Source organism: Syngnathus typhle, linkage group LG4 (assembly GCF_033458585.1).
Source record: "Syngnathus typhle isolate RoL2023-S1 ecotype Sweden linkage group LG4, RoL_Styp_1.0, whole genome shotgun sequence".
NCBI lineage: Eukaryota > Metazoa > Chordata > Actinopteri > Syngnathiformes > Syngnathidae > Syngnathus > Syngnathus typhle.
In genome coordinates, this window is record NC_083741.1 from 19,793,018 (window position 1) to 19,805,966 (window position 12,949).

At 43.0% G+C, this 12,949-nt stretch overlaps 1 protein-coding gene across 9 annotated transcripts in view; it reads left to right on the plus strand.

Annotated features, from left to right (window-relative positions):
- Nucleotides 1–4,076, plus strand: part of chd9 (chromodomain helicase DNA binding protein 9) — a 43,350-nt gene extending 39,274 nt beyond the window's left edge. For 7 of the 9 annotated variants that reach the window (XM_061275662.1, XM_061275666.1, XM_061275665.1 and 4 more), the window contains 6 exons: nucleotides 81–261; nucleotides 343–473; nucleotides 571–795; nucleotides 869–1,018; nucleotides 1,214–1,318; nucleotides 1,462–4,076. In XM_061275662.1, the coding sequence (XP_061131646.1) occupies nucleotides 81–261; nucleotides 343–473; nucleotides 571–795; nucleotides 869–1,018; nucleotides 1,214–1,318; nucleotides 1,462–2,331 (1,662 nt within the window). In that variant the 3' untranslated portion in view covers nucleotides 2,332–4,076. The remainder of the gene's footprint in view (nucleotides 1–80; nucleotides 262–342; nucleotides 474–570; nucleotides 796–868; nucleotides 1,019–1,213; nucleotides 1,319–1,461) is intronic. The other 2 variants (XM_061275663.1, XM_061275667.1) reach the window with 1 other exon arrangement.
- Nucleotides 4,077–12,949: the final 8,873 nt, after the last annotated feature.

Genomic DNA, 12,949 nt, shown 5'->3' on the forward strand with positions numbered 1-12,949 from the left:
ATGTTACCATTCTCCAGTTTTACCAAATACATGCAAAAAAAGAACCCCTTTGGACTTAATCAAGTTTGGCCTCTGTGCAGCAGGAGGGAGGTCTCAAGTTGACCTTCCAGAAACAGGGTCTACCTCTGAAGAGAGCCCTAGACTCAGAGGAGGCACCCCAAGCCCAGCAGCAGCAGTATCTGGCCCGGCTCCATGATCTGCAGAGCGCCTCTGACACGGGCCTGGCTGACATCACCAAGCCACAATGCAGCTTCCAGAACAGTACGTGCAAAATGAGATTATCAGTGACCCACACATTGGGAGCAAAGCTTGTTGCAGAGATTTATTCCTGCGTGCTTTCAGGTGTTTCTGGCACCGTGAGGCTGAACGGGGTTCTGGATTGTCAACCGGTGGTGAAGCGTCGACGGGGGAGAAGGAAGAACGTGGAGGGCATGGACCTGCTCTTCATGAACAGGACTCAGGCTCCCGAACAGGTAAACCTCAGCACCAAAATATGATTTACAAAAGCATAAACTGGAATGACCTCTAGAGGGCGGCAGGGATGAAATTGACCCTCACCTATGTTTCCAGGCGGCTCCTGGGTGGGGCGGCATTGGCCAAGTGGGCGCGGCAATTCCAGGGTACAACCACCAGACCTCTGGGCTGGGCCCGGAAGACGTGGAAAGCAGGGTCCCGGTCATCAACCTCAAAGACGGCACCCGGCTGGCTGGGGACGACGCTCCCAAGAGGAAAGACCTGGACCAGTGGCTGAAGGAGCACCCGGGCTTCGTGGCCGACACGGGCGCTTTTATCCCCGTGAGTTATCTGCCGTACCGGGCAACCTCTTGAGTATGTTGTCGTGGTGTAACGCGTTTGTCCTGGTGCGCAGGGCGTGAACAAGATGCCTTTGCAGTTCCACGTCCAGGACGGGCGACCCAAGCAGAAGAGGCACCGCTGCCGGAACCCCAACAAAATCGACGTCAACAGCCTGACGGGCGAGGAGCGAGTGCAGATCATCAACAGGAGGAACGCCCGAAAGGTAGAGGGCAAATGTGTGCCTTGGATCGGAGAACACTGTTGCTTTCATTTTACTGATTTGTTTTTCTAAATTCTTTCTAAAGTTTGTTTTCTACGTTGATCTTAAAGACTTTTAGAAATCGGTTTCATTGTCGTTTGTAAAGTAGCTGCAAACTCCAAGCAGGCCCATAACATCAGTTGAATTTTTGCCCTCAAGGTTGGTGGAGCTTTTGCGCCTCCTCTCAAGGATCTGTGCCGCTTCCTTCAGGAGAACCCTGAGTACGGCGTCCCGCCCGAATGGGCCGACGTCGTCAAACAGTCGGTGAGTCACTGAAAATCCTACGCTATACAGCAGAGCAAGATAAAGTATGTTTATTCATTTGCATTATTCAATGTGGTAATAGCAGCAAATCAGGTTGTGCACAACTTAAATGTTGGTTTGAGGGAGGACCTTTCTTCTTTCAGGGTTACCTCCCAGCGACCATGTTCGACAGGATCCTGACGGGCCCCATCGTTCCCGAGGAGGTGAGCCGGCGAGGGCGGCGTCCAAAGAATCCTCTGGTTAAGGCAGCGATGGCGGCCATGACGCCTAACACTACGGCGATGGCGGCGTCCTCCGCCCTGGGCTTCAACCCCCTGCTGGCCAACGGGCTTCTGTCGGGCATGGACCTGAGCAGCCTTCAGGCCTTCCAGCAGAACCTGCAGCTCACCGCCGGCCTCATGGGCCTGCCCCCCTCGGACGCCGGAAACCTGGCGGCGAGTAATCTGGCCGCCATGTTTCCCATGATGCTCTCAGGCATGGCGGGGCTGCCCAACCTCCTGGATGTGGGCGGCTTGCTCGGGAAGAATCAGGAAGGAGGCGCGGGCAGCGCGGGCAGCGCGGGCAGCGCGGGCGGCACGAGCGGCGCAGGCTCCGAGGACAAGGAGAAGGGAATCGGCGGCACTACAGGAGAGCCCTGCGCCCCCAGCGAGGAACGGACAAAAGGCGGCGCCTCCTCCCAAAGTGCCTCGTCCACCTCTAGCCCCCCTCTCCCGCTCAACCCCTTGTTGCTGTCCAGCATGCTTTACCCAGGGATGCTTCTCACTCCAGGCCTTAACCTCCCCGTGCCCGACACGCAACCCGACAACACGCCGCTTCCTCCTCCCACTCCCCCGCCTCCTCCTCAAGCACCCGCTGTCAAAGCGGAAACTTTGGAAGATGACGACGACGACGACGATGAGGATGAAGAATCAGGAGAGCACAAAGACAACAGTGGGAAAGCCGAGTCGTCTTCATCCGACTCCGGGAGCTCTTCTTCTTCCTCAGACGACTCTGACTCCAGCAGCAAGGACTGACGGAATATTCATTTATTTATGTACTCCCCCCCCCTTACAAATGTATTCATATATTCAGAAATATGTGGAGCCCCCACCTACCACCATCTATCACCCTCCTCCCAGCACTTAGGTTTTCTTTACATGTAAATAACTAACTGCATTGTTGTGTATTAAAGCAAAAATGTCAACAAAAACCACCACCAACAAATAGAAAACTGAAATCAAATGTAAACGTTGGTGGATGAGGTAGCGTCTTGTTTCCAGACATTTTGCATGTCGGACTTGAATAGAAGCGTCACCTTGTACTGTTTCAAACAAAAAACAAACAAAAAAAGGCATTATTGTAATTATTATGAAGTCAGGATTTAATTTTATTATTAAAAATGCGTCAAGCTGTACTATTAATATATATTTGATGGTGGGGTTATGATGTAAATAAGGCACGCTTGCTTTGCAGATCATGCGGATGTGAGCAATAACTCGGGCAGCTAACGAATGTCACTCAAGCTGTAGATTCTGTCATGTTCCAAAAATGGCTTTTCACTTTGGTCCTGTCATTCATTTATTTTTATTGTATTTTTTGGGGGGAGGTGACCTCACAGTGGGATGAGTGTTTTCAACACTTCCACCTCACAATCGAGAGTCTCTCCCTGTGCGGAGTTTGCATGTTGACCTCATGCTTACGTCTCTGGTCCTCAAAACATGAATTTCAGCTTTATTGAAGACTCTAAATTTCCCAAAAGTGTCAATGTGAGTGTTTAACCTTGCATCAAGATGGCGGGAATAATAGAAGTTGTTTCTTGATGGAAATTTACCCGCCGCATCACGCAAACAGCCCTTGAAGCCTTCCTGCCCTTCTGCTGTGCCAAAAGCCAACCTTCTTCATGTTCTTCAAGAGCTTCCTGATGCGTTGTACCTTTTCTTCCTGTTTCCCAGCCTACCTTCAACAACCTTCCGACAGCACAAGCACAGAAAAAAAAATATGGTTTTGATTGTTGTTCGACACAGCAGTGCCACATCTAGCGAGCGTGCTAGCTAGCTCGGGCAAGGGCTCGAACAATCTCGCTACTCACGCTAGTTTTGTTTTCGCTTGTTGTTTTGAGCTTCAGCTTAGACTTAGAAGTGCCCTTATCTTGTACCTCTGATTTTCAATCCTCTTATACATTGTGTTTTTGACCGCCAACACTGGAATTCCAACAAAGCCGAAGTACCTTTGCCCCCCTCTTGTGGACTGTTATTTCATCAACACTCTTGATTGTGACCGTCGCTCTGTTCTCCAATGGTCAGTGAATGCAACCAGACTGAAACGCTTGCAGTGATTTACACACAATATGCTTTTTTTGTTAGTTTTTCCTATAGTAGTGCCCTTATACATATGTGACTATTATGGTACAATCACACACATATACACACACACACACTACTGCTGTAAAAGATGGTATCATCCATGTCATCACTGAGACAAGATCATTTTTATTATCTATTTTGTTTGTTTATTTTATTTCAAGCTTTCACGATATCCAAGTGTCACCATGGTCAGTTTTTGTCTTATTTTCTGTAAGTAATATTTCGTGCTCTGTAAAGTCAAACTAATTTCATGTAGTCAAATGGAGGAGAAAAAAGCAGGGGGGAGGGGGGATGTGTCTTAAAAACAGACAAAAAAAAACAAGAGTCATTTGTAATTTATTGGATTACTTTCTATGAAGTTCTATAGAGGAAACTGAGGTTTAATTATTTTTATTAAACATATTCTTCTGACTATCCATCAGGTGTCCATTTGTATGAGCTTTGTTCATAAATATAATTTCTTTTTAATTTGTTTACATTTATTTTATTTGGATCGCACTGCTTTTGTGATGTAATTAAGTATGACAGTATCACTTGAGATTTAAACGTGAGTGTCCCCCTGGTTGCCATGGCGACGGGCACACGATGTTGCAGTAGGGATGGGAATCTTCACCCGCCTATTCGCGCGAGACCTGAGCCGAGACTTGAGCAGAGACTTGAGTAGTAGGAGTGACTAAAACCCAGAGACCCGTTTCTAAAAAGTTATAATTGTAGATATTAATCGATATTTATCGATGCAAATAATTTAGATAGGATGCATTTAGAGTTTTTGTGCGTTTTTACCGATGCAGACGTTTGCAAATCGATGCAACTGCATCTTACAGGTCGTATCGATTTTCCGATGCATACCGGTGAATCTTCCCAACCCTACATTGCAGTGTGTCATCAGGTGTGTTTCGGTAGGCGAGCAGAACAAAAGGAGGAGGATCCAGCAGCAGGTCAGGTTGTGATCAAGGTTCCCATGGAAAAGCTCGACCTGCATAACACCATGCTGAGATTAGGAGAGCGCTTTAAAGTCTACTGGCGTGCAGAGAAAGCAGTAACTTTAAAGTTATGGGCTGCAACACCAGTAGGTGCACCACTGAGGGGGTTGACCCTTCGGAACCGCCAACCGAAAGACCCAAAACGGCGGCGTTGGCTTCTTCGCAGAATGTTAAAATGGACGAGAAGAAAGCTGAAGAATGACATTACAATACATCAAATAAAGTAAGTCACCAAACATCAGCCAACAGTATATGCTGTATGATGAGGAAAGTCTCATATTCTGAGAATGTTGTCATTTTTGAGAAAAAAAAAAAAAAAGGTTTCCCAGATTATATATTACAATGTATTTTTTAAAAATTAGATTGATTTTGTTTATTAAGGAAATAGTATTGATTTTATTTATGTACTTATTTATGTATTTATTTATTTGTTTGTTTGTTTGTAGAAATCCAGACTTAAATGAGAAAAAAGACCCAACCCCGTCCTGCTCTCCAATTCATCAACGATGCTTGTAATCAATGGAATATTTTGGTAAATATATTTTTAATCTACCTTTACATATCTCTCGATTTTGTATTTCTGCTAGTCCACCGCTAGAGAGCGACATAGTGTAGGAAAAAAATGAGCTGCCAATTTTCTTTCTTCCACCAGAGTGTAGCAGGGGCCTTGAACTAAGTAGGAAAACGAGGAATATCAAAATGGGACATGTCCATTGAAAAAACTACTTTTTTACATTTTTAATTACATTAAATATCAATTGTACAAATATCAGGCAACACGGAGTACTCTGCTACGCAATTGTGCTGTCAAGCAAAACCGACAGTGCCATGAAGGGCAATCGTACAGCTTGTCTCATTATTTAAGGTGGAAATTTGATAAATAAACAAATAATTATTAATTAAATATGTGGATCTTTTTGGGGGTCAAATGTCAAACTCCACTAGAAGTGAGTAAAATGTACAAGTAGTTGATGAACAAGTGGAGAGGAGGTCGTGTTAGTCCTGAAGGCAAATCCCATTCAAGTGGACTTCAAAAGGTCAACAGATATAAGGAGACATGCATGTGGACCTCCTCCACTGGATGTTAGCAGGACTAACCTTTAGGATACAAAAACACAACCAGGCATAACAACCTCATCTTATTCAGGAATGATTTTTTTTCAATCATCAAGTCACCTTTTTGATTGGCTCAACATGCCCCAAAAGTGATAAAAATATAACCGATCAACACGAAATTGGGCGGACATGTTTATCGTATCAGCTCCAGCTGTTGTGAAAAGTGCTACATAAATAAAGTTACATTGTCGTGTGTAACATGATGCATGAAAAACAAGTCCCTGGGTTCTGGCTAGCTATACTTAAAAATGAATAGAGAGTCAGCCATTTTGGTTTGGAGCGGCAATTCTGTAACTCTGTGAACTCTCCTACAAGAAATGCAACTTGATTAAATTAGTATGTGTAGATAATGTGAATGCCATTCATTTAAGTACAAGGTTCTCTTTTTATGGTGAGATAAAATATGTGTTTATTTGTGTAGCAGTGGTCTAGTGTAAGTCTGTCATTTTTTTGTGGAATTCCGAATTATATATTCACTCTGCACCATCAGTTCATAGAGTGCTATTCTGTATGCATTTATTTATATCCAATATCAATATAATCATGTACATTTTGCCCGAGTGTGCCAGGTGGCAGTCATCTCTGAGCTGAGAGGGATAATAATAATCATTATTATTAAACTCTCATATCCTTTCCCAGACCTAATTACATGGCCGCCATTAAAATGCTAATTGGTGCTATAAAAGGGGCAATTAAAAGGCTCATTAAAAAGGCTTTGTTCCAGCAGCCTACCTGCATGACCACTGGTACTAAAGTCTACTAATCTCTTTTAAATGCGGGTTCAGATGAGGGTCAGCGCCTTCTCATAGGGGGCGCTATGAGGCTTTTAATTCTCAATCTACACGTCAATTGTTACAAGTGCTAAAAATCAGTCTTGGTCAATCTAGTGGCAATGTAATGTTGCAGTCATTGATCATGCCCCCCCCCCCCCCCTCCTCGCCTCCAATGCTACCCCAACCATTATTTTTGCTTTTTAAATCAAATAGTGGCTTAGTGAGTTGACAAGTTGGTGTTGACACCAAGGAAACAAATCTTGGCATGTGACCCATGGTAGCCATGTGGCCCGGGGGTGGGCTGGGGGGACGGGTGTCCAGGTTCTGGGTTGTCCCCCTCGATCAGCTCACCTCCCCCCACCAAAAGTGGTTCATATGTTCGATATGACACATGGCTGCCTCGATAGACGTGTACCCCCCCCCCCCCCCCCCACACACACACACACACCCCTCACTCGCCTCCGTCTTGCAACCAGCAGCATCACACAGATGGAATGTGATGGAGACTACATACAGGTCCTCTATTCCCTGGAGCTCTTTTGTGGACCTGAAAAATAAATTTAAATAATCCTGTATATCAGTATGTTTTGCCTCTGTGAGGATATCATCATGTTTTGTTTTCGGCTGTGGAAATTCCCCTCTTAAAAGGTCAGCTGGCTCCGAGTAGTCGCAGTATAAACTACCAGGAGCATATTCGGTTCAGACCAGATGAGTAAATCGTACACATGTTGGATTTGACATGGAGTCATTCTGTTGAACTGTACAATGTCCACCGGGCCGAGATGTGATATGACAAGCAGACTGGAGCCTCACGGCGCTCTCTGCTCTGTTTTGTTCCAAGTACCATGAGCTGTTTGGTGGAGTACAACTGCATAGTACGACAAAGTCAATCATTCCGTGATGAGTCAGTCCTTTAGATAGACACACAAACCTCACTGTAGATAGTCATATAAAATACAACATTGGCTGCTGTCTTTAAAAATACATGGTTACACTTTACAAGGCTTGTTATTCCCCATGTGCTTCTCTTATTTATTAGCCTGTCCACAGCCAGCATGTATTCCTTTTTATAACTGTCAGCTAAACTAGTTAAAAAAAAACGGTGTGCATCATAAGGCATCTTTTATTGTGAGTGTAACAAGGCAAGGCCTTGTTTGTCTTGGTTTTACACTTGAACGACAATTAAAAATGATAAAATCTGACTTCAAACATTGCCACAAAACTGTTGATCAGTGTTTACTGTTTACACTGCCCCCTACTGAATGGGGGTTTGTCTGTTTTAGTCCATCAATACCACTTATCCTATTCCAGCCACAGATTTCTGTTTAATAAACTAACAATTGACCCCTCACAACTGAAGCCAGATGGCGACCATCTTGTGTGGCCACTGAAAAGTCAATTATCAGTATGTTGTATATATTTTTTTTACACTAGGACCTGTATGGCATAAGAGAATTGAAGTGTGTGTGTCTTTGAATCCCCATCCAATCTTTCACGCCTTGGAAAGCAGCTGCTCCATTTTCTCTTCATCTCAAAAACAGCACAGCAGCCATATTCGACTCATATGTTGTCATATCAGAACAAAGCACAACAAGCATGAAGAACAAAAACAAAAAATCATAGAGGGGGTGGGTGTACATCGCCGGGGAGATGATCTATCCAGGCCAGACGACAACCATACGAGCAGATGAAGTGCAACAACGTGACATTTGTTCCACTTTAATTACTTTGCAGGGCTGGGCCACGCGGGTTAAAAGCAAACAAACCGTAACTTTTCCTGACATCCCTATCCCCCACCCCCCATGCCATTCCCCCTTACAGTGACCTCTGATGGATTCTCCCTGACAAAGCATTCCTTATGACAGAGGACACGAAAGTTTCCATGACCTGCCTCGAGGCGGACGTCCAGACTAACGAGTCGTAGAGGTATTCCAAAAATGTTTAAAGTCAAAACCAATGAATGATCAGAGTCAGTTTTGAGTCACTATATTGAGGAGTTGAGCCAACGAGTTAATGCTTGTAATACCATGAGAAGCCTCTAGTGGCCGCTGTATTGCTCAGGCAAGTCTTTGGCGTTTAGCTCCTCCTATCATTTTACTGATGGGTCTTGTTGTGATAACATCATTTTTTATTTTATTATATATAATTTGAGAATTTGTTAATGAGTTGATGTTGGAGTCTATTTACAAAAAGGTCGACATCTTTTTAAAATAATTAAACTTGGCAAAATTTCAAGAAAAACGTGATGCTAGATTTTTCTTCTTTTTTGTTAGCCACTGTAAAGTGCTTCAAAATGTAATTCTTCAAAAATCTTTCAAACTGTCTTTCAAAATCGGACTTTCTTTTGACGTATTTGACATGCCACACGCATTGGAACAGAAAAGCCATCCAGCTTGAGTCGCGCAAGGTCACAAGAAATCACCGTTGACCCGCAACCGCAGAGTAGAGAGAACCACTCGGAACATTTCCAAACTCTAGCAAACAACAGCTTGTCACACACGTGGTCGATGAACATTTAATGAATTTGGATAGCAACTCGGAAAGGTTGGGAGGTGTGCTATGATTTGATTCAAATATTGTGATTGGAAGGGTGGATGAAAAAAATAAAATAAAAACCCCTCTCCGATCTTCAATAATTGTTTCCCAGAGTGAAATTGATTCACGCCCAACCGAGCATGAAATAAGCTTGGCAGATGACACACTTGTAACTGTGCCCGAGACCCAAGTCACACCACTGGAATAGCAATAATCAAGCTGACATGTTATTCTAAGATACTTCAACAGGTTGGATTTATGCTTATTACTTCAAATTTGTGAGTGTGTGGTTTTTAATGTATATTCTGAAAATATGGAAAAATGAATGGATGGATGATGGAAGGGTCCAACAAAGTATGATTTATGAATGCATGGTAGTATGTATGCAATAATAGACAGTGTGATTATTTCATTGAGATGATTGATAAACTATGACTATCCAAGCGACTACCATCTTGACTCTGATTGGCTGCCTTTCGCCCAGCCCTCACCATTATCCTCCCATTCGACCCCACCAACAAGCCAGTTGCCTCACCAAAAAGAATTTAGTGTAAGCACACATCACAATAGCACTTTAGTCCAAATCAATAGGACACATCGTCTTTGTCCACATAAAAGCAAACGAAAAGATCAGTGAGGCAGAATTGAACAGAACAAGCAATTGCAGTCTTGTGGGCAATCCTATACTGTAATTATGCTTGGTTGTTTTATTCAGTTTTTCATCTTGTCGATTTTGGTGGGCTGTGCTAAATTCTGCTATTGCTAGCATTTTTATGTCCTTTTTTTTTTTTTTATAAAACCCACCCAGTCCCACGGTGAGTTTCCACTTGCACCATGTGCCAGTAGGGGGCACTGACGCAACATAGCAGGCTGCCAATCTGTTCTGCCTGGCTGGCCCTCAGAAATGTTTGCAGTAATTTAGTTCCACTGCCAATATATAAATAGGCATTCTGCTGTTAGCACAAAAGAGGAAAAGGGGGAGTGGAGAGAGAAAAAGAGAGGGTGCAGAATGAATGTGAATTGCTCCCTTGCTCCCATTTCGACATCAAAGTAATCAAGGAAACAAGCTTTTCTTTTAATGGAAAGTATGCAGTTACAAAAAAGCAAGAAATGGATGGAGGAATCCACCAGAGATCATCCAACGTTCTGATTATTTCTTCATATTATAATATATCTTGTTACTTCTTTCCTTTGTGCGAAACAATAGCTCCATTTTGTGCATTTGAAGGACACTTTTTGTGTTAATGTCTCACAGAAAATAAGATAAAATGTGTTGCCATGCAAGGACATGAGATCTTTTACCGCGTTCATTTGTTTGACACCTATAACACACACACACACACACACACAGTGGGGGCCATCTATATGGCGACCCCATGCTGTCCTGTCCTGTGCAATGTCACAACAACGCTAAACATTTGGTAGCTATAGAGGCCGCAGAGCTGAATGGGCTGTTTTGTCCCGCTGAACAATGGCGGGGCTAAAAAGTGCTTAGCAGCTGTGCACTGCAGCAGGCTCACTCGTTTGTGCACTTGATCCAGGCACGAGCTTTTACAGCACTGCCATCATTCAAGTAGGAAAGATTGTAATATAAAAAGATATGCACTCCCATTGGATGAAAATAAATAGATAGAACTTATTTATTTAGGGTGATGTGCTGTTATTGTTTACACTTGTAGGTATTCCTTTTTATATGTATGGGGTGATTCTTTTTTATCGGATCTCATGTAACGGTGCAGGGACCTAATGAAGTGTCCAGGAAAAAGCAAAGACCGAGGCTAAATGACTCTCACTTTGTTTGGAATGGAGTGGGGGTATCAACGTGGCTCTCGGCCGCAGCTGTCATGTTTGATGCATTCAGTGCGCTCAACACCCAACGTCTGCTTCGGCGCTGTGTGTGCCAGTGTAATCAAGCTTTGTCACATGACTGACAAGCCATCTTCTCTACTTGACTTTTTCCTCATTCACACCATCCCCGTGGACTCCATCCATCTTGTCCGTCCACACACGTGTCAAATGATTGCGTAGCCGCATTGAAAGCTGTTGTTGACGCTCTGCGACTCACTATTCACGCGTCTTACGTGTAAACACAATTATACTTGTATTAAAGCTGGTGTTGTTAATCCTCCATTGAACTAAAACTTTTTAAAATACTTTTTAAATCCTACATTGAGCCAAATGCTTTTGTTGTCTAGTCATTTACAAATTGACTAACACATGGACCAACAAACTGATTTACGAAGCTAATAATTAACTCACCAATGACCGACTAACTGACTCAATGACTTGCTAATCGACCAATCTGCTCAGTAACGATGGACTGACTAAGTGCATATGTACTTGACCAACCAGTTTGAGTAAATTCAACACACCATTCGCAGTGTCAATAAGTACCGTATTTTCCGCACTATAAGGCGCACCGGATTACAAGGCACACCTTCAATGAATGTCCCATTTTAAAACTTTGTCCATATATAAGATATATACATTTGGACCGCGGGCCAGACTTTGGACACGCCTGCTGTAGTGGCTCAATATTGGTCCATATATAAGGCACACCTGATTATAAGGCGCACTGTCGGCTTTTGAGAAAATTGGAGGTTTTTAGGTGCGCCTTATAGTGCGGAAAATACGGTACTTAACATTTCCCCCAGTTGATAATACGAAAAATACGGATCCACTCCAGCCCTGTAGGTGGCGCTAATCAACATGACTAAACTAGTTCTAACTGCTACACTTGGCAAAATTTTTCCATGGCTCTCATGGATGAGACCACCAACGTATGCAGACTATAAATGCAGTCAGCTAGCAACAATGTGCATTAGTTTCATCGCCTGCTTATCATCCAGGAGCCAGTATATGAATACAGATGATATCAGCGTGGCACTGCGTGTGTTCTCTAACGCGCTGCTCTGGTCACATCTTTGTCTCCTGGAGAAGAAACAGAGAGAGGGACCTCATTAAGATACACTCCAGTTACACCTCAAATTGAACATGCTGCTCTGCCTTCAAGTTGTGTTATTTGTTATTTTTATTGTTATTTAATGTGCATGATTCCTCACATGGGCTTTCTTCAGATGACCTAAAATCTGTTTTGTCTGCGAGGTTGCATCAACAGTTCACAACCTTTATTGATCCAAGACCTCTAGTTTACCTCTGAAAAATCTCAAGGCATACTACAACAATAAAGAAATAAAGGAACCGAGATTCTACTTGCGTCCGCTCTAGCGAATGTGGAATGTTTATTTCGTATGCATTTATTTATATATTCATGTATTTATGCATGTATTTATTTAACATACAACGGATGACATGTTAATCATTTAATTTTATAAAATATTTTAATTTATTGACGAATCCCGTAATTGACTGTTTAAATATGCATGCAGAAATAGCCTAAAGATGTCAGCTGGAGGCAAGTGCACTGTTTAATGTAACGATAAGTAAATATGAAAATCGCAAGCGCATCCTGGTGATTAAAAAAAATCTCTTTAAAATGCATTGAAACAAAAAGGCTTTTGCATGCAAGTCCTGCAAAGGAATCAGTGAATAAAACACAGTGAACAATGTTAGTCAATGACTCAATAAAAATGCAGCAGCAAAATGTATTTAAATGTATTCATTTCAGCCGTGCAAAATGGAACATATGGTTATTTTCAAATTGTAATCTTCTGCTTGTGATTCATGTGCATGATAATTGACGCCGCGCAAGCTTATTTAGTGGACACGCTTCATCTTTTTGCTGCTAACAATTATGTGATATTCAACACCATCCATCACAAGGGAACCTGCAAAATGGAGAAATATGCGTGGGCATGCAAAAGCTACCAACATTTAAAGTACTGAGTGAATTTGGAGGGTCGTGTTTGGAACATTTTCACC